The sequence below is a fragment of the Procambarus clarkii genome, chromosome 28 (genome assembly GCF_040958095.1).
Source record: "Procambarus clarkii isolate CNS0578487 chromosome 28, FALCON_Pclarkii_2.0, whole genome shotgun sequence".
Classification (NCBI taxonomy): Eukaryota; Metazoa; Arthropoda; class Malacostraca; order Decapoda; family Cambaridae; genus Procambarus; species Procambarus clarkii.
In genome coordinates this window covers 36,118,675-36,144,970 of record NC_091177.1, presented here as the reverse complement: position 1 = coordinate 36,144,970, position 26,296 = coordinate 36,118,675, and the positions used below count along the sequence as shown (strand labels likewise).

Genomic DNA, 26,296 nt, shown 5'->3' with positions numbered 1-26,296 from the left:
CCGGGCTGCCTTCGCCCTCCACTCGTTCTCCGGGTCCGATGCAGAGGCGATCGATTTCCAGGCTGTCGGACGTCTCCTCGTCAGCCCTATCAGATCCACATCCTCCGTGTCCGTCGCACTGCCTCGGAATCACAGCATAAACCGGGAACGCCACCGTGGTGATTCCTTTCTCGTCCCCACAGGCGTCTAACACTCCGCCTGTCTCCTTATAGTGCTCTATGCACTCCTCGCCCTTCAAGAGATTCGGGAGGACACATCCTCCACATGCGTCATTTCCCAAGATGACTTGTGCCTCCATCTTGGGCATTGATGCACAGACCCCCACCACTAGGGTCTGGCAGCCATAATCAGAATTCAGAGTCACCTGGTGTAGGGGCATCCGCACTGGGCCTCCCACAGTGGTCACACTTGCCACCCCACACTGGTACTCTCGTAACCCTCAGGGAACAGGATTTCGCTCACCAGGGTAAAATCTGCCCCAGTGTCTCTTAATATTCTCACCAGAATGGGATCTGCGTCCCCCATCCTTATGGTTCCCTCACACACGAACGGGTGAACTCTTTTCTCCCCACTCAGTACGGGTTCATCCCGCACCTTCTCGGCCATCTGGTCCTCTACCCTCACGAAAGCCACGTTCCCCCACTGCTCAGGGTGTCTGCATTCCCGCGCGACGTGTCCGAATACTCCACAGTTGTAGCAGGGGATCCTTCTTCTTCTGTGGATCTTCCTCGCGCCATTCGTCGACTCCTCCGTCTCGGCAACAACTCTTGAGCTCTCAGCTTGGGACTTCTTTATCGGCTCCACAGCACCCTTTGATCCTCCACTGTCTCCACTCGAGAGGTGGGACTCTTGAGAACTCGCTCCCGTCCTCCATCCGTCCGTCCTTCTATATCTTCTACCTTATCTGGAGTGTACGGGCGGTCGGTGCCGTCCCTCTCGGTGTGGTCGCAGGGCTTCTTCACGCATGTCAGCTCTGTCGGCCGCGGCTCTCAGGTCCTTAATATCCGCCTCCTTTACTCTAACCCTGATCTCAGGAGAGAGTACGGACATAAACTTCTCAATCACCATAAGCCTCTTGACATCCTCAGCGGACTTCGCTCCTTCAGACTCTAGCCACTTAAGGAACTTCCTCTCCATGTCCCTCGCCGTCTCCGCATAAGATTTTCCTGGCGAACGGGTACATTCCCTGAATCTCTTCCTGTAACATTCCGGCGGGAGCTTGAAAGAATGGAGCACAGCTCTCTTTACAGCATCGTAGTTGGTGCACTCCCTGAGGTCGAGCATGTTGTAGGCTTCACGAGCTTCACCGGTGAGCCTACTCTGAACCAGCTACGCCCACTCTGCCCTCGGACACTTCTTCAAGGTGGCGACCCTCTCGAAGTGGTCGAAGAAACCTTCAGCTTCATTTGGTACAAAGACCGGCAAATCTCGTTCCCTCACTCGGCGGTCTTCCTGCTGTGGCGGAACAGGTGGAGCTAGCCCTAGCTCAGCTCGCTTCAGCTCCACATCCTTGTTAGTTCTATCTCCTGCTGTTTCAGCCTAGCTTCTAGCTCGCGCTCCTCTCGCCTTAGCTGTGCTTCTCGCTCTTGTTTTTCCTTGCGCAGCTGTGCCTCTCGCTCTTCTCTGCCCAGCTATGCCTCTCGCTCTTCTCTGCACAGCTGTGCCTCTCGCTCTTCTCTGCACAGCAGTGCCTCTGCTTCTCAGTCTTCTTTGCGCTGCTGTGCCTCTGCTTCTCGCTCTTCCCTTCTCAGCTATGCTTCCAGCTGCAGCTTCATTATCTCCAGCTTAACGCTGCGCCTGCTGCCGCTGGATCCTCTGCTGCTTCCACCAATGCTCAGGTGTTCTCCCATACTGGCAGGTGTTTGTGGCTGTTCCTCCCCCAAAGCTTCATCTCGTGCCCTGAGCTGTGCCATAATCTCCAGTCTTCTCTCTCCCACTTTGGAAGATCTCAGCTTTATCCCAAAGTGGTCTGCTATCAATTGTAGCTGTGCCTTGGTGCACTCCTCCAGCACCTGCTCATCTCTAGTGTCAATGAACCTTGTTACTTTATCATTCTCCATCTTGTGCTATGAGTGATAACCTGCACCTGATACCTAACACCACTGCAAAGTACCACAACTGCAACCTTTATCTTGATCGTTATCCTGGCAAGGTCGCCAATGTCGGGGTTCACCATAAGAGGGTGAGCAACAGTATACACAAGGGCACTCACCGTAGCCCTGCGGGTCTTCACTCTATCCTTGTGGCGCCACTGTATGCCAGGAGAGTATCCCAGTCAATCCCAACCGGCCTCTGATCGAGAATGAGTGAGAACACAGCTTGTTCTCTTTACAGCTGTGTGCCCGCCCCAGCAACGGCTCTACTATTAACCAGAAGGTCGCCAATTGGTGTTTCCTGTGTCCAGTAACACGTCTGTGGTTTGGTGAAATTGTGGTAACAGCGGCAAGAACACACTCCATAGATCAGATATCAGGCAGGTATGTATCAATCACTCTATTTCCTTTCATGCATTATATAGCCACAAAAAATATGGAGGGGATGATACAAACGCCAAGGTATTTTGTGTTTTGCTTAAAACTCAAGACATCACATCCGTATGTCAACAAGTAAACAGCTATTTCATACGTAAGTCGCTCGTTCCCACATATAATCATGAACTCGCCAAGCTGGCAATGCTCACCCTCACGTCAATGTCAAAATCAGCTGGGCGATTCCCCCCCCACTGCGTGATCTCTTACTGCACTTGTTTGTTGGCGAAATGTGCCTGCTTCTTTAAATTCTCAAGGATCACTAAATGTTCAAACAACACAATATCTGCGACAATAGCAATAGAACGTAAATACTTCCCGGCACTGATCTTGAACTCAATCAAACATTTCTATATTAATGAACACAATAATTCCCTATCATGGTATAACACACTGCACCTCATTTAATGATAACGCATGCAAGTATATATTACTGGAGTTCTCAGTAATTCCTTTCGTGGGCGAATATTCAATTGATCACTGCACACATGAATGGTTATTCAGTTCAGAAGCATAGACATATATATATATATATACATATAGATAAGTCATAGATATCAATAATAGTAATAATATAGTTACTGGGCACATAGCCTAACACCAAATACTGGTACATTTATATATATATATATATATATATATATATATATATATATATATATATATATATATATATATATATATATATATTTTCTCTCACTAAATGATCATATTAAAGTCTCATGAAAGACATTATCAACACAGTAAATTCATCAATTACTCCGGGTGCCTGCACACACCAATAATAATAATAGATACCATGAGTGCTCTATGTAGCCCCACTCTGCACACTTGTGCCTTACTGTGACATAGGTGAGCCTTGCTCATGACATACAAAATACTCTGGCTAAATAATATAGCTGACTAAAGGGGAATTGGGAGGGAAACTAGAATCACCTACGTCCACCTATTCTCCGGTGAGAGTTGAGTTGTAGCTCCTGGTCCAGGCTCCCGCCTCGTGTAGGGAACGCCCCCACACACACCCTGTCGTGTCCTCCAGGAACCCAATCAACATCCCAAATTAACACGTCGTCTCTGTGTTCTGTACTCCCCGGGTCCGTGCTCCTCCTCCACGTCTTGTAGGGTTGGAGTTGGTCTCCCGGCCGTCAACTTCTCCTCCCAACTACGGCTGCCAACCTACGTCTCGGCTGCAGTCGCACTGATTCCCAATTAGTATCTTCTTTCACTGCTTCCCAGTGCAGACTACGGGTGACGCGTAAGATCCACGGGAGTGGCGTATTACTGTCAGATTGACAGGATCAACCTTCACGCATCCGTCCACCTTGACGTGTCGTGTCAGACTGATTCCCTCACGGATTATTAGCCCAGCCATTACGTCATCACTGTGAAGCTATCAGCCGTCGCATACGTTGCTGCCTAGACTCCACTCTTGCACAACACCTGTCCATGGAGCACTTGATGCTCAATATTCTGTCAATTCCTTCTCTGGTTCAATACATGAACGAAGGAAGACCCCACAGGTGCTGGCAGACCACGGGTGATGCGTAAATCCTCCAGAGACAGGGTAAACTGTCCAACTGACAGGACCCCCCAGCGCACGTCCGACCTCCTTGACGTGCTGTCTTAGACTGGTCGTGCCACCGCGGCGCGATGACCGGACCCCCCTTACTTCGTGATGTCATACTTGCCAAGAGAGGTTTTCATTGGCTCCCTGTGCCACGTCGCTGTCGGTGACCAATCTGGCGCCACTGACGTCACACAGTTTTGGCGGCAAAATGAAGGGGCCAGCGCCATATTGGCTCCCTAATGGCCTATACCAAAGGCCAAAATACTCTTCTTTTACAAATTTCTCGTCACCTCGAGAACGCTACACTCTCCCACATATATCAAACTGATGCCTTGTACATACCAGTTGCGTTGCTTCTGGGAGTATGGGTTCGAGTCACTTCTGGGGTGTGAGTTTTCAGTTGCATATTGTCCTGGGGACCATTCAGGCTTGTTCGCATTTGTGTTCCTCACGTGTGCCCCAAAGAATGAGGTGATTTGGTAAAATGCTATGCCTAAGATTACTATCCGAGTGCCGGCGGTGGGGTGGTTCAAATAGCCTCGGCTATCACCTCATTATGTCCGGTCGTGATGGTCAAGTGGATTAAGGCGTCTTGTACATACCAGTTGCGTTGCTTCTGGGAGTATGGGTTCGAGTCACTTCTGGGGTGTGAGTTTTCAGTTGCATATTGTCCTGGGGACCATTCAGGCTTGTTCGCATTTGTGTTCCTCACGTGTGCCCCAAAGAATGAGGTGATTTGGTAAAATGCTATGCCTAAGATTACTATCCGAGTGCCGGCGGTGGGGTGGTTCAAATAGCCTCGGCTATCACCTCATTATGTCCGGTCGTGATGGTCAAGTGGATTAAGGCGTCTTGTACATACCAGTTGCGTTGCTTCTGGGAGTATGGGTTCGAGTCACTTCTGGGGTGTGAGTTTTCAGTTGCATATTGTCCTGGGGACCATTCAGGCTTGTTCGCATTTGTGTTCCTCACGTGTGCCCCAAAGAATGAGGTGATTTGGTAAAATGCTATGCCTAAGATTACTATCCGAGTGCCGGCGGTGGGGTGGTTCAAATAGCCTCGGCTATCACCTCATTATGTCCCGTCGTGATGGTCAAGTGGATTAAGGCGTCTTGTACATACCAGTTGCGTTGCTTCTGGGAGTATGGGTTCGAGTCACTTCTGGGGTGTGAGTTTTCAGTTGCATATTGTCCTGGGGACCATTCAGGCTTGTTCACATTTGTGTTCCTCACGTGTGCCCCAAAGAATGAGGTGATTTGGTAAAATGCTATGCCTAAGATTACTATCCGAGTGCCGGCGGTGGGGTGGTTCAAATAGCCTCGGCTATCACCTCATTATGTCCGGTCGTGATGGTCAAGTGGATTAAGGCGTCTTGTACATACCAGTTGCGTTGCTTCTGGGAGTATGGGTTCGAGTCACTTCTGGGGTGTGAGTTTTCAGTTGCATATTGTCTTGGGGACCATTCAGGCTTGTTCGCATTTGTGTTCCTCACGTGTGCCCCAAAGAATGAGGTGATTTGGTAAAATGCTATGCCTAAGATTACTATCCGAGTGCCGGCGGTGGGGTGGTTCAAATAGCCTCGGCTATCACCTCATTATGTCCGGTCGTGATGGTCAAGTGGATTAAGGCGTCTTGTACATACCAGTTGCGTTGCTTCTGGGAGTATGGGTTCGAGTCACTTCTGGGGTGTGAGTTTTCAGTTGCATATTGTCCTGGGGACCATTCAGGCTTGTTCGCATTTGTGTTCCTCACGTGTGCCCCAAAGAATGAGGTGATTTGGTAAAATGCTATGCCTAAGATTACTATCCGAGTGCCGGTGGTGGGGTGGTTCAAATAGCCTCGGCTATCACCTCATTATGTCCCGTCGTGATGGTCAAGTGGATTAAGGCGTCTTGTACATACCAGTTGCGTTGCTTCTGGGAGTATGGGTTCGAGTCACTTCTGGGGTGTGAGTTTTCAGTTGCATATTGTCCTGGGGACCATTCAGGCTTGTTCACATTTGTGTTCCTCACGTGTGCCCCAAAGAATGAGGTGATTTGGTAAAATGCTATGCCTAAGATTACTATCCGAGTGCCGGCGGTGGGGTGGTTCAAATAGCCTCGGCTATCACCTCATTATGTCCGGTCGTGATGGTCAAGTGGATTAAGGCGTCTTGTACATACCAGTTGCGTTGCTTCTGGGAGTATGGGTTCGAGTCACTTCTGGGGTGTGAGTTTTCAGTTGCATATTGTCCTGGGGACCATTCAGGCTTGTTCGCATTTGTGTTCCTCACGTGTGCCCCAAAGAATGAGGTGATTTGGTAAAATGCTATGCCTAAGATTACTATCCGAGTGCCGGCGGTGGGGTGGTTCAAATAGCCTCGGCTATCACCTCATTATGTCCGGTCGTGATGGTCAAGTGGATTAAGGCGTCTTGTACATACCAGTTGCGTTGCTTCTGGGAGTATGGGTTCGAGTCACTTCTGGGGAGTGAGTTTTCAGTTGCATATTGTCCTGGGGACCATTCAGGCTTGTTCGCATTTGTGTTCCTCACGTGTGCCCCAAAGAATGAGGTGATTTGGTAAAATGCTATGCCTAAGATTACTATCCGAGTGCCGGCGGTGGGGTGGTTCAAATAGCCTCGGCTATCACCTCATTATGTCCCGTCGTGATGGTCAAGTGGATTAAGGCGTCTTGTACATACCAGTTGCGTTGCTTCTGGGAGTATGGGTTCGAGTCACTTCTGGGGTGTGAGTTTTCAGTTGCATATTGTCCTGGGGACCATTCAGGCTTGTTCACATTTGTGTTCCTCACGTGTTCCCCAAAGAATGAGGTGATTTGGTAAAATGCTATGCCTAAGATTACTATCCGAGTGCCGGCGGTGGGGTGGTTCAAATAGCCTCGGCTATCACCTCATTATGTCCGGTCGTGATGGTCAAGTGGATTAAGGCGTCTTGTACATACCAGTTGCGTTGCTTCTGGGAGTATGGGTTCGAGTCACTTCTGGGGTGTGAGTTTTCAGTTGCATATTGTCTTGGGGACCATTCAGGCTTGTTCGCATTTGTGTTCCTCACGTGTGCCCCAAAGAATGAGGTGATTTGGTAAAATGCTATGCCTAAGATTACTATCCGAGTGCCGGTGGTGGGGTGGTTTAAATAGCCTCGGCTATCACCTCATTATGTCCGGTCGTGATGGTCAAGTGGATTAAGGCGTCTTGTACATACCAGTTGCGTTGCTTCTGGGAGTATGGGTTCGAGTCACTTCTGGGGTGTGAGTTTTCAGTTGCATATTGTCCTGGGGACCATTCAGGCTTGTTCGCATTTGTGTTCCTCACGTGTGCCCCAAAGAATGAGGTGATTTGGTAAAATGCTATGCCTAAGATTACTATCCGAGTGCCGGCGGTGGGGTGGTTCAAATAGCCTCGGCTATCACCTCATTATGTCCGGTCGTGATGGTCAAGTGGATTAAGGCGTCTTGTACATACCAGTTGCGTTGCTTCTGGGAGTATGGGTTCGAGTCACTTCTGGGGTGTGAGTTTTCAGTTGCATATTGTCCTGGGGACCATTCAGGCTTGTTCGCATTTGTGTTCCTCACGTGTGCCCCAAAGAATGAGGTGATTTGGTAAAATGCTATGCCTAAGATTACTATCCGAGTGCCGGCGGTGGGGTGGTTCAAATAGCCTCGGCTATCACCTCATTATGTCCGGTCGTGATGGTCAAGTGGATTAAGGCGTCTTGTACATACCAGTTGCGTTGCTTCTGGGAGTATGGGTTCGAGTCACTTCTGGGGTGTGAGTTTTCAGTTGCATATTGTCCTGGGGACCATTCAGGCTTGTTCGCATTTGTGTTCCTCACGTGTGCCCCAAAGAATGAGGTGATTTGGTAAAATGCTATGCCTAAGATTACTATCCGAGTGCCGGCGGTGGGGTGGTTCAAATAGCCTCGGCTATCACCTCATTATGTCCGGTCGTGATGGTCAAGCGGATTAAGGCGTCTTGTACATACCAGTTGCGTTGCTTCTGGGAGTATGGGTTCGAGTCACTTCTGGGGTGTGAGTTTTCAGTTGCATATTGTCCTGGGGACCATTCAGGCTTGTTCGCATTTGTGTTCCTCACGTGTGCCCCAAAGAATGAGGTGATTTGGTAAAATGCTATGCCTAAGATTACTATCCGAGTGCCGGCGGTGGGGTGGTTCAAATAGCCTCGGCTATCACCTCATTATGTCCGGTCGTGATGGTCAAGTGGATTAAGGCGTCTTGTACATACCAGTTGCGTTGCTTCTGGGAGTATGGGTTCGAGTCACTTCTGGGGTGTGAGTTTTCAGTTGCATATTGTCCTGGGGACCATTCAGGCTTGTTCGCATTTGTGTTCCTCACGTGTGCCCCAAAGAATGAGGTTATTTCGTAAAATGCTATGCCTAAGATTACTATCCGAGTGCTGGCGGTGGGGTGGTTCAAATAGCCTCGGCTATCACCTCATTATGTCCGGTTGTGATGGTCAAGTGGATTAAGGCGTCTTGTACATACCAGTTGCGTTGCTTCTGGGAGTATGGGTTCGAGTCACTTCTGGGGTGTGAGTTTTCAGTTGCATATTGTCCTGGGGACCATTCAGGCTTGTTCGCATTTGTGTTCCTCACATGTGCCCCAAAGAATGAAGTGATTTGGTAAAATGCTATGCCTAAGATTACTTTCCGAGTGCCGGTGGTGGGGTGGTTCAAATAGCCTCGGCTATCACCTCATTATGTCCGGTTGTGATGGTCAAGTGGATTAAGGCGTCTTGTACATACCAGTTGCGTTGCTTCTGGGAGTATGGGTTCGAGTCACTTCTGGGGTGTGAGTTTTCAGTTGCATATTGTCCTGGGGACCATTCAGGCTTGTTTGCATATATATATATATATATATATATATATATATATATATATATATATATATATATATATATATATATATATATATATATATATATATATATATATATATATATGGGATGTTCTTGCAGCCCTAGCAACCATTATAGAGCCAACAAAACAACACAAACAGTCCGGTTGGGACCACCCTCTAGTGGAAAAAGTAGCTGATGCCATGCTCAGCGCCTAGTATAGACCTAGTATAGCACATATAATAACTAAATTTTGCCACAAGGGACAAATAATGGGCCTGTGATTGTTTAATTAGGTGAAGGACATGTTAGGTGAAGTTGAGAAGTTACGGTCCAGTTTTTTTGTTTGCCATTTGGTTTACAGAAATAGAACGGAAGTCAACTTTTTCTTTTTCCAGGCGAGGAGTCACAATAACGTGGCTGAAAAAATGTTGACCAAACCACGCACTAGAAAGTGAAGGGACGACGACGTTTCGGTGTATCCAGGACCATTCTCAAGTCGATTGTGAGAATGGTCTAGGACGGACCAAAACGTTGTGTTGATTAAACACCTTATTGTACTTTTAGGTTTATTCTAGTGTGTGGTTTGGTCAACAGTCAACTTTTTATTTTGTAGAACAGTCCCACTTGGAAATTTTATTCCTAGCGTTGCTATCTGTATTATCATTTTCTGGGATTGACTGAGAATATGTTAGTGCACACATATCTGCAATGACACTAACCTAAGTATGTCATCAAAACAGATGTTCCATATGAGCGGTCCGGTTATACTGCACAGGTGTACATACGCCTCACTGGTATGTTTCTTGGAGGAATGATATCTTGTGGTAAACTGGCAAGTTCGATTGCCACTCAACCGAACTTTACCTGTCCGAAGTAATCGTAGCCTGACCAGGATTCCTGGTCTGAACCTCAGACTGCATAGAAGTGTTTCCAAGTGGGACTTCAAGTACACATCATTATAAAATGAAAGAACCAAATCATGCATGAGAGGCTTGCTAACATTCGTTTAGTAGTAAAAGTAGAAGTGTTTTTAAATTTTCTCTTTCTTGATGTTACAGGAAGATAAACGGGACTTGGTAAGCGAAAGTAGGACAAAGAGACAGCGATCTCGCTCAGTAACTTGCATCTTGCTGGCGAAGTGAAAAGTAAGAAGTTCACATTTTCCAAGGCACTGGTAGCTACAGAGCCATAATTTCTGTTGAGAGGTGGAAAGGTGCCTCCTGATGCTGGTCCTTGTTGTTCTCTTATTGTGCGACACGAAGCTTTACTGCCAATTGATCAACCTTAGCATTTGTTTCTTACATCATCGTGCCACATACATATTGCCCAGTATTGCACCTGTTTCGTGTTATTTTTTGCTTCTTATAATATTATATTATTATTATTTACAATAATTTTTATTTACATTAAAACAGTATATCTTAATTAGGTTTTCCTTTAAAATTTAATGGAAGTGGTTGAATGATGGTTTATGAAACAAAAATAGTTTTTATCTGTTAATTTTTAGCAGAAATGATTGTAGTTGCAGTAGAAGTTTAACTATTTAATAATAGAAAAGTAGTAGTTTTAATAATAGTAGTAGTATCAGCAGTAGTTGCAGCTTTATTAATAAAAGAATAGTAGTAATTAGCAGCAAAAACAGTTGTAGTATTAGCTGTAGAAATGGTAAAAGAAGTAGCATTGGTAGTAGTTGTATAAGTAATATCTGCAAAATAGCAGTAGTAGATTTAGTAGTACAAGCAGTATTAATGTAAACTATATAATTGTTTTTGAATTATTTATATACAAGAAGGTACAATGGGTTTGTATGAGTACATATCATTGTCGTTCTTACATTCTTGCAAAGCTACTAACATATAGAAGTTATGTTATTCATAAAACAAAATATATAGAAGATAGATGGATAGATGATTGTTGGATAATCTAAACAGTTAGATAGATTGTGTGTTCAAAGTTGTAGGCCACACGGTTTGGGCTACTTCACACAAATTGACACATAGTGTTTTATTGTGTTGATTAAACAACTTATTGTACATTTGTTCACTTCAGTCATGTTACCCAGCTCTTCACCTCACTCATGAATATAAATTATGCAAACTTAATCACTGTTCAATTGAAGAGTTTCTAATTCCTGGGATTAATTTTCTCAACCATCACTGAACTCGCTCAAGTGAACTTATGTCCAATCTCTAGTATGGTTTAGGAGACAAAAACATAGTTTTGGCCTATTAATGGATAGATGCAAAGTTAAATTCCATATCAAAATTGAGATTAACAATATCGTGATGTAGTTGATGATTTACAATATTTTGTTAATTTTAAAACATTTTGAAATAAATCCTAGTTCCCTATTTTCCTAATTTCGAACGTTTATGCACTCACTATTTAGGTTTAAAATTTCAACTAATCTTGACTGCCAAATCTAGTTCACATTCACAGGTCCCAGTTTCAACAATAACCAGCTGATACATGGTAACTCTATCATCATTGCCAAGTCTCAGAGCCCTGTATGTTTAGTAATAAACTGCATCTTCCAATGTATCACTGAGATTTCTTATGGTTGTAATTAATTTATCAATGATTTGTCTATGATTGTACATATTATCGTTAACTAGTTTATCTATTGTCGATAAATCAGAAGTGACGAGGACTCTGTACATTATCACTGACCTCTCTGGGGGGGTTATATATAAGTTATCACTAACTGTTTGGGTTTCTATATGCTATCATTACCCTGTCTGTTTTGAGTACGCTAACGCTAACTTGTCTGATTTTATGTACGTTATCATTGACCTCTCAGGTTTTCTGTAATTTATTGTTGAGCTGCTCGGGACTTCATGTATTATCGTTTCATGCGTTCGACTCTAAAGATTATCACTGAATGGTTCTTATAAGAATCAGTACATTCACAAAATGATGTAACATAGAATATGTTGATCTTTTCAACTAAAGCATTAATTCGTTACTTTTTATGATAGTCTTTGATCAGGTTTTATGAAAGCAACTTAGAACATATACACTTGCGTGATTATATTATATTATTAAAGACCGAGGTCCTTAATGATATAATATTTGGAGAAAAATTTGGTCTTAGTTAGGAGAAAAATTCCAGGAATTAATGTTGCAAAATTGAGGACTTCTCATATATTGATATAAAATTGAATTCGTCTCATTTGAGATATTCTGCAGACGAGAGTCATCCTGAGACAATGTACGTGCCATTGGTTTAAGTATCTGAGGGATGCCCGTGTCCTTACTGAAATATTTTGCAAATATCGTTTTCCAGTGAAGATTTGTTTTAAAGTTTCGACCCTGTTTCCAGCGTTTAACCCATCTGCAGACGGTGGAGACGCTGTAGCCGCTCATGTCAGCGATATCTCGGGCTGTGTGTCCGACCTCCCACATCTTTATAAACATAACACGTTCAGCAACAGAAGATTTTTTTAATAATCTTCTACGCGTCATTTTCCTGTGTAAAATAAAATTACAAATAAATCCAGAGATGACAAGGATTTTCCCGTAAAGAGTCTTAGATTGAGTCTCTACAAAGTGATCAAATAAGGAGATACATATAAATTACCTGTATTGTGTAGCTTCATAGCAGTGTTGTAATTTAGAACCTCTTCAGACCGATCCTAAACACAGGTCATAAAATATTACCTTGGGCAAATGAGGACACTTATCACGCTATGGTATCAATGATGACCAAACCACACATCAAAAAGTGAAGAAACACCAACGTTTCGGTCCGTCCTTGACCAATAGCAAGCCCTGTCCACTATGAGACCGAAACGTCGTCGTTATCTTCCCCTCTGATAGAGGATTTGGCCATAATAGCTTCAGCCACGTTTTTTTGATTCAATATCTTCTTATGGTATACCACAACAGGGGAGAAGAAGTCTGTTATGCTAATCAATATTGTCAAATGTTCATAAGCAAGACTGAAGTAGTATTAGCTGCATTTGCACCCACTAATTGTTGAACATTATATTTCATAAAGTAACTGTCTACATGCAACACATCAGTCATTCCATTGTGCAATACCATTTAATGCAGTTTGACAATCTTTTGTCAAGACCTTGCCACACTATAATCTTCACTAAAGAACGTCATTGACTCCACAATATCTCAATAAAATCCAATGCATCACACCACTGACTTCACTTAACATTACAATTGACTTCAATGAATCACTCACGGGACTACTCAGTACTGCATCATTAACTCCAGTTCGCAATAAAAAATAACTTCACTATGCTATCACATGAAGAAACATGGATTAACAAAGTAAACAAATTAGAAACCTGTCATATGAAGAAAGATTGACAAAGCTTAAATTAAATTCTCAAGAAAGGCAAATAATTAGGGGGGAAATGATAGAGGTGAACAAGTGGATGAATAGACATAACAAAGGGGGATTATTAATAGTGTATTTAACGTATCAACACATGACAGAACACGAAACAATGGACATAAATTGGATAAGTTTAGATACAGGTAAATACTAGTTCGGTAACAGGGTTGTTGATTTGAGGAACCATTACCACGTTACATAATAGAAGTAGAATCCCTTGATTGTGTCAAGCGTAGGTTACACATATATGAACAAATCCACAAGGGATTATATATATATATATATATATATATATATATATATATATATATGCGAACAAGCCTGTTATATATATTGTGACGGTAACGCGTTGGTGTTCGGCTGTTTAAGGCTAGGGGTATGGCCTCGTCACATAGTTATAAAAAAAAATAGAAAAACTGGAACTTCGTCTGTGGTAAGGTAAGGAGAAGACACACAAAACACAAGTAAACTTTAACAATGAAATTTTAATTACGTTAAATAAATCAAAACATGAAAATAATGCACAAACAAATTCTTATAATAAAATCAATCAATCAAAATAATAAGAATACTTAAATGACACAATGAAAAGTTACGTTAAGGCAAAATAACAAGAAGTGCAACACAAAGTTAAGTGGGAGGTGCTGGAATATTGGCTTAAAGCCACCACCTCTCTCAGTACACGCTAACGTCTAGCTGGGAGGAGTGCTGGCCACGAAAGCACTGAACATTCTGAGGACTGATGTTGGGGCGACCCCAGACATCAGGTAGTATTGGGGGGGGGGCGAGGCAGGTGCAGCCAGACCGGCGACCAATCAGCGGAGCCGTAGCGATCAACGGGTAGTTTGGTGGTTGGAGTTCGACCAGGTGGCTGGCTGCATACGTTTTTGCTCACCCTGGCAAGCCTTGCTGGTGTTGTTGTCGTTGTTGGACATTTCTTCCATAGTCTTTTTATATAATTGTGAAGACGTAATTATGGAGGGAAGAGCAGGCTCAATCTCTTGAAGGAGATTATCGTCACAATATATATATATATATATATATATATATATATATATATATATATATATATATATATATATATGCGAACAAGCCTGTTATATATATATATATATATATATATATATATATATATATATATATATATATATATATATATATATATATATATATATATATATGCGAACAAGCCTGTTATATATATATATATATATATATATATATATATATATATATATATATATATATATTGTCGGGGTTCACCATAAGAGGGTGAGCACCAGTATACAAGATATCCTCTCAACGGTCGCACTATTAGTGATAACCGTCACTCACCGTAGCCCTGCGGGTCTTCACTCCATCCTCGCGGCGCCACTGAACGCCAGGAGAGTACCCCAGTCGATCCCCAACAAGCCTTAGTAGTTAGAGATGAGTGGGGACACAGTTTGCTCTTTCAACTGTGTGCCCGCCCCGGCAAGGGCTCTACTATTAACCCCAAGGTCGCCAACTAGTGTTTCCTGTGTCCAGTAAAACGTCCGTGGTATTGTGGAATTGTGGTAACAGCGGCAAGAACACACTCAATAGATCTGATATCAGGCAGGTATGTATCTATCACTCTCACCTTTGTAATAGTTAGGTAGCAGCAAGAATTATGGAGGGGTAATACAAACGAGAAGGAATTTTGTATTTTACTTAAAACTCAAGAGATCATATTCATATATCCACAGGCGAACAAGTACAAGCAGGAGTCGCTCTCTCTCTCCACATATAATTTGGGCACACTATATGGCAACACGCTCTCCCCTCGCGTCAAATGTCAAAATCAGCTGAGCGATTCTCACCGCGCGAATGTTCGTTTATCTGTTTGTCTGGCGTGAGGCGCCTGTTTCTTTAAATTCTCAACTATCACTGTATTAACACACAACACGATTACTGCTATAATGGCAATAGAACGCAGATGATTCACTGCACTGATCTTGAGCTCAATCACATATTTCTATATTAATGAACATAATAATTCACTATCATGGCGTAACACACTGTACTTCATATAATGATAACGAATGCTACAAGATATAATACTGGAGTTCTCAGTAATTCCTTTCATAGGCGAATATTCAATTGATCACTGCACACATGAGAAATTATTCAACACACAAGCATGTATATATATAGATAAATCATAGATATCAATAATAGTAATAATATCAATACTGGGCACATAGCCTAACACCAATAACTGGTTCACTTTATATATATATATTCTCTGGCATAAGTTATACCATAAATGTCACATGAAAGAATTCATCAACTAACACAGCAAACTCTTCAATAATAACACAGGTGTATCCACACACTGCAAATATCCTGTGAGAGCTTTCTCCAGCCCCACTTCTCACAACTGTGTCCTACCGTGACATTGGTGAGCCTTGCTCACGACATACAAAATACTCTGGCTAAATAATATAGCTGACTAAAGGGGAATTGGAAGAGAAACTAGAATCACCTACTTCCACCTATCCTCTGGTGAGAGTTGAGTTGTAGGTCCTGGTCCAGGCTCCCACCTCGTGTAGGGAACGCCCCCACACACACCCTGTCATGTCCTTCAGGAACCCAATCAACGTCCCAAAATAAACGCGTCGTCTCCGTGTTCTGTCCTCCGCGGGTCCATGCTCCTCCTCCACGCCTTGTAGGGTTGGAGTCGGTCTCCCGGCCGTCAACTTGTCCTCCCAACTACGGCTGACAACCTACGTCTCGGCTGCAGTCGTACGAATTCCCAATTAGTATCTTCTTTCACTGCTTCCCAGTGGATTGGCCCAGCCGCTACGTCGTCACTGTGAAGCTATCAGACGTCCCAGACAATACTGCCTAGACTTCACCTGCACAGCACCCGATCCTGGACCACTTGATGCTCAATATTCCGTCAATTCCCTCTTCGGTCCACACATCTGTCCACCTTGATGTGTCGTAACAGACTGATTCCCTCACGGAGGATTGGCCCAGCCACTACGTCATCACTGTGAAGCTATCAGCCGTCGCATACGTTGCTGCCTAAACTTCACCTGCACAACACCTGTCCTGGGAGCACTTGTTGCTCAATATTCTGTCAATTCCCTCTCTAGTCTAACACATGAACGAAGGAAGACCCCACAGGTGCTGTCAGACCGCTGGTGATGCATAAGTCCTCCGGAGACGGGGTAAACTGTCCAATTGACACGACCCCCCAGCGCACGTCCGACCTCCTTGACGGGCTGTCTTAGAATGCTGGTGCCACCGCGGCGCGATGACCAGACCCCCCTTCCTTCGTGACGTCATACTTGCCACAAGAGGTTTTCATTGGCTCCCTGTGCCACGTAGCTGTCGGTCGCCAATCTGGCGCTACTGACGTCAAACAGTTTTGGCGGCAAAACGGAGGGGCCAGCGCCATATTGGCTTCCTAAAGGGCCTATACCACAGGCCAAAATACTCTTTTTTTACAAATTTCTCCCCCACCTCGAGAACACTACACTCTCCCACATATATCAAACTGATGCCTGCGACGTAGAGAACGCTCGGGTAAAGTGGACATGACTCTTACAGCAGGCGTGGGAGAAATATAAGGGGAGGAACACCGTCACATACCCCTCCCCTTAAAATAAGAGTCATGTCTGGTTAGTGTATACAGGACAGGGCATCTGCTACTACGTTGTCTTTCCCTCGGATGAGTTTAATTTCCAACCAGTACTCCTGCCGCCAATGCGAAACGCTCCTTACGTATCCGTTGACCGTTCCCACGGTCACTCCTGATGGCCATTGTTCCTTCAGCATGGACAGAGGACTTTGCACCTCATGTCCTCATTTCCTCACCAGCTGGAAATGTGAGAAACCTAACGATCCTACCACTGTGTTACGTATGGCAAACAACGCAGGGCATACTGCTTCATCCCACTCAGTTCCCTGCTCTGCGCAGAACACACTCATCAGCATGCCGTCCTGTATGTAAAAATGAGTGGCCCTCTCAGGACCAACACGTCCTCCATTGGCCTCATGAATCAATTCGGGGAACTCTATCTGCTGCAACTCTCCAAGACGAGTGCGGTCCACCCCTAGAGAATTGTTTAGGGTCACCTGTAACTCACCATCCGGGCTGCCTTCGCCCTCCACTCGTTCTCCGGGTTCCATGAAGAGGTGATCGATTTCCAGACTGTCGGACGTCTCCTCGTCAGCCATATCAGATCCACACCCTCCGTGTCCGTCGCACTGCCTCAGAATCACAGCACAAACCGGGAACGCCACCGTGGCGATTCCTTTCTCGTCCTTGTGGTGTTTGTGTGTTACTGAGGAAGTCTTGGTTGTAGGGTTGATGTAAAGTCATGACTTGGTTACTGACTTTAATACTTAATATGATTACATGACTAGTAGCTACCAAGCTTGGCGGGCGTCCTGTACGCTCTATTGTTTACCTTCCTCTCTCTGGCGTCTCAGCCGCCGCACATAGAAAACGGATGGTACCATTTCCTGTGAACATGACATCCCTCCTTTTCTTTAAAAAGAATGAATACAGGATGTCTACCATGCTTGTAGCACAAAGCAAAGTTATTGACACAAAGTAAGTTATTACCATATCAAGAGATACTGCATACATTTAACATTAATTAAGCACACAAAGAATTTAAACAACTTAATCTTTTCCACAAAGGATTTCAATGTTAAAAATACATATGCAATGTTAAACAAACATGAAAGAAACTGTAATACAAAGTTACAAAATATTGAATGAGATATCTGCATTATTCAAACAATATTAAATTTAGTTTAGCACAATAAGTAAATACTTTTCATTACATAGGAACACAATTAATCATCAAATCGTGTAGGGCGTTTAACATGACGTTTAGGACGAGAGTCCTTAAATGCAATAACATCCCTTGATGAATTGTTTGTCGGGTTATAACTATTTTTTTCTTTTTCTTTTGCACGACTTTGCACTTCATCATTTTCTACACTAGTTGGAATCACTTTGAAATAAGCCATATTACGTGTTATACTATGATCTCTATTACTAGCTGTTACCATAGTTCCTTTTACACTAATCACTTTATATGGTTTTGTATCATACGGCATATCTAACTTTCCCTCTTTTTTCTTTTTAACGAGAACAGTGTCACCAACCTTTATGAACTGTTCCTTTGCACGTTGATCATGAGCAATTTTCATCTTGCCCTTGGCCAGTGCATCCTTCTGAGCGAGACGTTTATCCGTTACCTCGGCTGGCATGACGGGTAGTGCGATTCTCATAGGACGTCCAAATAAAAGTTCACCAGATGACTTGCCCAGTGTTCCATGCGGTGTTGCACGGTAGTTCCTGAGAAAAGCATACATAGCTTGTTTCCAGGATCGTCCTTCGGCATGAGCACAGCGTACCGCTTTCATGAGAGGTTGCATGAATCTCTCAACTTCTCCATTTGCTTGAGGATGTAGTGGCATCACACGGCGGTGTTTGAATCCAATATGCTCAGCAAAGTTGACGAAGTCTTGTCCTTTGAATGGCGGTCCATTGTCCGTCTTGACAACTTCAGGAATGCCAAAGTTTGAAAAGATCTTGTCGAGTTTCGGGATGACAGCCTTTGCAGATGTGGAAGTGATGATTTCTACTTCTGGATAACGTGAGTGATCATCAATGACTACCATCAAGTACTCTCCAGTTGGTAGCGGTCCGCAGAAGTCCATCGATACTTCCGTCCATGGTGCAGCAGGTAGTGGTGAAGGTTGTAGAGGTGTTGGTCTTGAAGTATCCACTGCAGCTTGGCAAGGGACACAGGCATCATGCATATCCTTTGCTTGACGATCAATACCAGGAAACCACACCTTTTCTCGTAGCAGCTGTTTGGTCCTAACAAGACCTTGGTGTCCTTGATGTGCAAGCTTCAGAGCACGTTGCTGGAGAACAGCTGGAATGACGATACGAGTACCTCGCAGCACAGTGTCGCGTTGTTGCGTAACACTTAATTCTGTCTGGATGCGTTCAAGTGCTTTGAATGCATCTTGGTCAACTCCTGAGGGTGGGATGCGTGGAAACTTTTTCTTAGTCAATGCATCCACTGTTGCTTGCAGAGTTGGGTCCTCTAGGGTTGCAGTACGGATTTCATCAAGAGTAAGAGCCTTAGGGACTGCATCACAGGTTACAGAGTGTACATATTCCTCGGCAACTTGCTGATGCTTGGTGATGGTGAAACTGTTTGCAGGATGTCGACTGATGTAATCAGCGGGATTGCCTGCACCCGGCTTGTATTTCACCGTAAAGTTGTATGGTTGCAGACGAAGAGCCCATCTCTCAATGCGAGCTGGTGGTTTGGACTTTGGATTATTGAAGATGGTCTCCAACGGTTTGTGGTCAGTGACCATCGTGGTGAAGGGCGCACCAAGCAGATACACATTGAAGTGTTCACAGCCCCATACAAGAGCAAGAGCTTCCTTCTCTGTCTGACTGTATCGTTGCTCAACATCTGTGAGAGAACGGCTGGCGTAGGCAATTACTACTCGGGAATCTGGTTGACCAGGTTTGTGTTGGGCTAAAACAGCACCTAAACCAACAGGACTAGCATCCACCGTTAACTCAGTGTCCATTGATGGATCAAAGTATGCAGCAGTCGCATTCTCTACTAGTGCATCTTTCACGGCATCAAATGCATTTTGCTCGATATCGCTCCAGTACCATGATGCATTTTTCTTCAGGAGCTCACGTAGAGGCTTCGTAATGGTAGCAAAATCTGGAATGAAGCGAGAACAGTAGTTTGCCATTCCCAGAAAACTATGTACTTCAGTGGACGTTGAAGGAGGTGCAGCATTCTTGATATCTGCAACTTTCTTAGGATCTGGAGACAGACCTTTGTCACTAAGTACATGTCCAAAGAATTCAATTTTATGTTGATTGAACTCACACTTTGCTCGGCTTAGCGTCAAATTCTTTTCTCGTAAGCGTTGCAATGTTGCACGAAGAGCTTTGTCGTGTTCAGCTTGGGTACGGCCATAAACAATGATGTCATCAGACATGTTGTCAGCATTAGGTATATCTTGCAATACCTGGCTGATGATGTGCTGGAATACCTCGGCAGCACTGTTAATACCAAAACTCAGGCGCTTGTACCTATACAGACCTCGATGTGTCGTAAACGTTGTGATGAAGCGACTCTCATCATCAAGTTCAAGCTGATGATAGCCCTTGTTTAAATCTAACTTGCTGAATACAGTTGCACCATTCAAGCGGTAAATCATATCATCTACAGTGGGTGTAGGATGGCGTTCACGCATTATTGCCTTGTTGGGAACACGCATGTCCACACAAATGCGTATCTCATCTGGATTCTTCGGCTTTGGTGGAGTGACAATTGGGCTTACCCATGGTGTTGGACCTGTTACTGGTTCAATGATATCTAGGTCGATCAGCCTATCCAGTTCGGCATCGACTTTCTTGCGAGTATGGAATGGTTGTCGGCGATGTGGTTGGGCAACTGGAATTACATCTGGGTTGATATGCAGATGTACTTTGCTATCAGTATAACAACCTATGGATTTAAATCGATCAGAAAATTCAGCAACAATACCATCAACATTGTTTGCAGATCCACTGCTACAGCATTAGAAAGCTGAAGTAGCCCCAATTTGGTTGAAGTCTTGTAACTGAGTAAAGACTCCTTTGCATTCCTAACAACATGGAATGTAGTAATGAGCATTGCATTCTTTGACTTGATCTCTGCAGTGAAAGTTCCAATCACTGGCAAGGCTACCTTTGAAGCATAGGCAGTGGCTTTGCCATTATAGTTTTCAAGCTTTGGGAACTGTTTTTTAAATTTTTCATAGTGGCACTCAGCAATGGTATCAATGTTTGATCCAGTGTCAATGAGAACTTTGAGACAAATACCAGCAATGTATACACATGTCTCTGGGTTGTTTGGAAGATCATTCCATTCTGTGATTGCTTGTACTCCATAAGTATAATCACATTCACTGTCATCTGAGACTGGTTGTAATGAAATGTTGTCTTGTATATTATTAACATTCTGGATATGAGGTGCAATATTGTGTTTACCACCTCGACCCCTATGACCTGATCCTCGTACAGTGCTTTTATTCATTGACTGTGGTTTCTTTAGTGCGGAACGACACATAGCACCAAAATGACCTAGTTTTCCACACTCATAGCACTTCTTACCTTGAGCAGGACAAACATTATCTTGGTGTGGGTAGTCTCCTCCACAATTGTAACATTTATTGTTGACACCCTCTGATGTGGGTCGTTGTGACTGCTTGAGCCTTGTTCCTTGACCCCAGTTGTGACGTGGTTCTCGGCTAAATTTACTGTTAGGTTTGGCATGATATCTTCTTTGATCACGGTGTCCTCCTTGAACCTTACGTACCTCATCACTGTTAGTAACAGTGGCAGAACCGTTATTAGCACTGCACTCCATGACACGAGCATCACGTGCAGCATCTTCCATTCGACGAGCAATATCCAGTATCTTGGTAAGAGAACTTTCATCATCAACAAGTTCTAGAGCTCTTCGACGGAGACGTGTAGATGTGCATGTTTCAATTATTTGCTGTTTGATTTCTTTGTCAACATCAGCAAACTTACAATGGGCTGCTAAACCCTGCAGACGTGTGTGGTATTGATCCACAGTTTCATTAGAGAGTTGTTTTGCTCTCCTGAAATGCATAATTTCCATAGCAGTATTTTGCCTTGGTTTGAAATGCTCTGTTAGTTTGGCTTTGGCAGTGTCATAATCTTTGGCACCACCAGTGTCTTTCAGTGTGCCAAAGATGTCACAAACTCTATCACCTGCATAATGAAGTAGAAAGGCACGCTTTCTTTCAGCACTTTTGATGTCAGAAACTATCAACAAATTTTCAAACCTTTTAAGCCATTTGACCCACCTCTGTGACAGGTTTGTCTGGTCACAGTCAGGATCAAATGCAGGAAACTGAGGTATATTTGCCATTTTTACTGAATAAATGTAACTTATCACTTAAATGTTCCTCAGAATATTAAACACTTACTGCACTGTATATGTTAGGCAAGAATTCACTGTAATTACTTTAATTTTGCAAAGCACACAAGCGTTTTAATGCAAAAGTTCACAACAGTGCACAATATAGCAGCAACTGACTTCTTACCTAGCCCTTGTGTACATGTGTTGTTCCTACTCACAGCAGCAGCACAGCAGTTGGTACAGCAGCAGCACAGCAGTTGGCACAGCAGTTGGTACAGCAGCAGTTGGTACAGCAGCAGTTGGTACAGCAGTTGGTGCAGCAGTTGGTACAGCAGTTGTTACAACAGTCAGTTCAGTGTGATGAATTTTGTAGCACGAAGCGTCGTTTCGTAACCAAAACATCAGGTTTTGTACACATCAAAGCGTCGTTTCGTACACAACGTCGGCAGATTCCTCAGTACACAGTTTCTTCAGCACAGCTTGGGTAGCACACAGCTTGGGTAGCACACAGCATTGGTTAGCACACAGCATCGTTTAGCACACAGCATCGGTTAGCATACAGCATCGGGTTTGGCGCTCACAGCTTCTCTTCCTCCTCCAGGCAGCATGCTTCTCCCTTGTGTTTGAAACTAAACAAACACCTGCGTTCACAGTTCATCCTCGTCGCCAATGTGGTGTTTGTGTGTTACTGAGGAAGTCTTGGTTGTAGGGTTGATGTAAAGTCATGACTTGGTTACTGACTTTAATACTTAATATGATTACATGACTAGTAGCTACCAAGCTTGGCGGGCGTCCTGTACGCTCTATTGTTTACCTTCCTCTCTCTGGCGTCTCAGCCGCCGCACATAGAAAACGGATGGTACCATTTTCTGTGAACATGACAGTCCTCACAGGCGTCTAACACTCCGCCTGTCTCCTTATAGTGCTCCAAGCACTCCTCGCCCTTCACGAGGTTTGGGGAGGACACATCCTCCACATGCGTCATTTTCGAGGATGACTTGTGCCTCCATCTTGGGCATTGATGCACAGACCCCCACCACTAGGGTCTGGCAGCCATAATCAGAATTCAGAGTCACCTGGTGTAGGGGCATCCTCACTGGGCCTCCCACAGTGGTCACACTTGCCACCCCCACACTGGTACTCTCGTAACCCTCGGGGAACAGGGTTTCGCTCACCAGGGTAAAATCTGCCCCAGTGTCTCTCAATATCTTCACCGGGATGGGGTCTGCGTCCCCTATCCTTACTGTTCCCCTCACTCACGAATGGGTGAACTCTTTTCTCCCCATTCAATACGGGTTCATCCCGCACCCTCTCGGTCATCTGGTCCTCGACCCTCACGAAAGCCACTTTCCCCTGCTGCTCAGGGTGTCTGCATTCCCGCGCGACGTGTCCGAATACTCCGCAGTTGTAGCAGCGGATCCTTCTTCTTCTGTGGATCCTCCTCGCGCCATTCGTCGACTCCTCCGTCTCGGCAACAGCTCCTGAGCTCTCAGCTTGGGTCTTCTTTACCGGCTCCACAGCACTCTTCGATCCTCTGTTGTCCCCACTCGAGAAGTGGGACTTGGGAGAACTCGCTCCTGTCCTCCATCCGTCCGTCCTTCTATAATTTCTACCATATCCGGAGTGTATGGGCGGTCGGTGCCGTCCCTCTCGGTGTGGTCGCAGGGCTTCTTCCAGCATGTCAGCTCTGTCGGCCGCGGCTCTCAGGTCATTAATATCCGCCTCCTTTACTCTAACCCTGATCTCAGGAGAGAGCACGGACATAAACTTCTCCATGACCATAAGCCTCTTGACATCTTCAGCCGACTTTGCTCCTTCAGACTCCAGCCACTTCAGGAACTTTCTCTCTATGTCCCTCGCCGTCTCCACATAAGATTTTCCTGGCGATCGGGTATATTCCCTGAATCTCTTCCTGTAACATTCCGGCATTAACTTGAACGAGTGGAGCACGGCCCTCTTTACAGCACCGTAGCTGGCACACTCTTGGAGGTCGAGCGTATTGTAGGCTTCACGAGCTTCACCGGTGAGCCTACTCTGAACCAGCTCCGCCCACTCCGCCCTCGGCCACATCTTCAAGGTAGCGACTCTTTCGAAGTGGTCGAAGAAACCTTCATCTTCGTTTCGTACAAAGACCGGCAAATCTCGCTCCCTCACTCGGCGGTCTTCCTGCTGTGGCGGAACAGGTGGAGCTAGCCCTAGCTCAGCTCGCTTCAGCTCCACATCCTTGTTAGCTTCTATCTCCTGCTGTTTCAGCCTAGCTTCTAGCTCGCGCTCCTCTCGCCTTACCTGTGCTTCTCGCTCTTGTTCCTCACGTTTCAGTTGCGCTTCTTCTCTCCTCAGCTGTGCTTCTCGCTCTTCCCGCTTTAACAGAGCTTCTTGCTCACGCTCCCCCTTGCGCAGCTGTGCTTCTCGCTCTTCTGTGCGCAGCTGTGCTTCTGCTTCTCGCTCTTCCCTGCGCATCTGTGCCTCTCGTTCTTCCCTTCTCAGCTGTGCCTCTCGTTCTTGTTCTTCCCACTTCAACTGCGCTTCCAACTGCAACTTCAATATTTCCAGCTTGACGCTGTGCCTGCTGCCGCTGGATCCCCTGCTGCTCCCACCAATGCTCAGATGTTCTCCCATACTGGCAGGTGTTTGTGGCCGTTCCCCACCCCCCTAAAGCTTCGTCTCGTGCCCTGAGCTGTGCCATGATCTCCAGTCTTCTCTCTCCCACTTTGGAAGATCTCAGCTTTATCCCAAAGTGGTCTGCTATCGATTGTAGCTGTGCCTTGGTGCACTCCTCCAACACCTGCTCATCTCTAGTGTCAATGAACCTTGTTACTTTATCATCCTCCATCTTGTGCTATGAGTGATACCCTGTACCTGATACCTAATACCACTGCAAAGTACCACAACTGCAACCTTTATCTTGATCGTTATCTTGGCGAGGTCGCCAATGTCGGGGTTCACCATAAGAGGGTGAGCAACAGTATACAAGATATCCTCTCAACGGTCGCACTATTAGCGATAACCGTTACTCACCATAGCCCTGCGGGTCTTCACTCCATCCTCGCGGCGCCACTGTACGCCAGGAGAGTACCCCAGTCGATCCCCAACCGGCCTTAGTAGTTAGAGATGAGTGGGGACACAGTTTGCTCTTTCAACTGTGTGCCCGCCCCGCCAAGGGCTCTACTATTAACCCCAAGGTCGCCAACTGGTGTTTCCTGTGTCCAGTAACACGTCAGTGGTATTGTGGAATTGTGGTAACAGCGGCAAGAACACACTCAATAGATCTGATATCAGGCAGGTATGTATCTATCACTCTCACCTTTGTAATAGTTAGGTAGCAGCAAGAATTATGGAGGGGTAATACAAACGAGAAGGAATTTTGTATTTTACTTAAAACTCAAGGGATCTTATTCATATATCCACAGGCGAACAAGTACAAGCAGGAGTCGCTCTCTCTCAACATATAATTTGGGCACACTATATGGCAACACGCTCTCCCCTTCGCGTCAAATGTCAAAATCAGCTGAGCGATTCTCACCGCGCGAATGTTCGTTTATCTGTTTGTCTGGCGTGAGGCGCCTGTTTCTTTAAATTATCAACTATCACTGTATTAACACACAACACGATTACTGCTATAATGGCAATAGAACGCAGATGATTCACTGCACTGATCTTGAGCTCAATCACATATTTCTATATTAATGAACATAATAATTCACTATCATGGCGTAACACACTGTACTTCATATAATGATAACGAATGCTACAAGATATAATACTGGAGTTCTCAGTAATTCCTTTCGTAGGCGAATATTCAATTGATCACTGCACACATGAGAAATTATTCAACACACAAGCATGTATATATATAGATAAATCATAGATATCAATAATAGTAATAATATCAATACTGGGCACATAGCCTAACACCAATAACTGGTTCACTTTATATATATATATTCTCTGGCATAAGTTATACCATAAATGTCACATGAAAGAATTCATCAACTAACACAGCAAACTCTTCAATAATAAC

General features: G+C 44.7%; 1 protein-coding gene across 1 annotated transcript; it reads right to left on the bottom strand.

Moving 5' to 3' along the window:
- Positions 1–791: 791 nt before the first annotated feature.
- Positions 792–24,894, bottom strand: LOC138369457 (uncharacterized). Its single transcript, XM_069332707.1, has 5 exons — positions 24,562–24,894; positions 23,536–24,444; positions 18,458–18,526; positions 17,425–17,545; positions 792–973 (listed from the first exon to the last, which is right to left on the bottom strand). The coding sequence occupies exons 1-5, from the start codon at positions 24,892–24,894 to the stop codon at positions 792–794; spliced, it is 1,614 nt and encodes a 537-aa protein (XP_069188808.1).
- Positions 24,895–26,296: the final 1,402 nt, after the last annotated feature.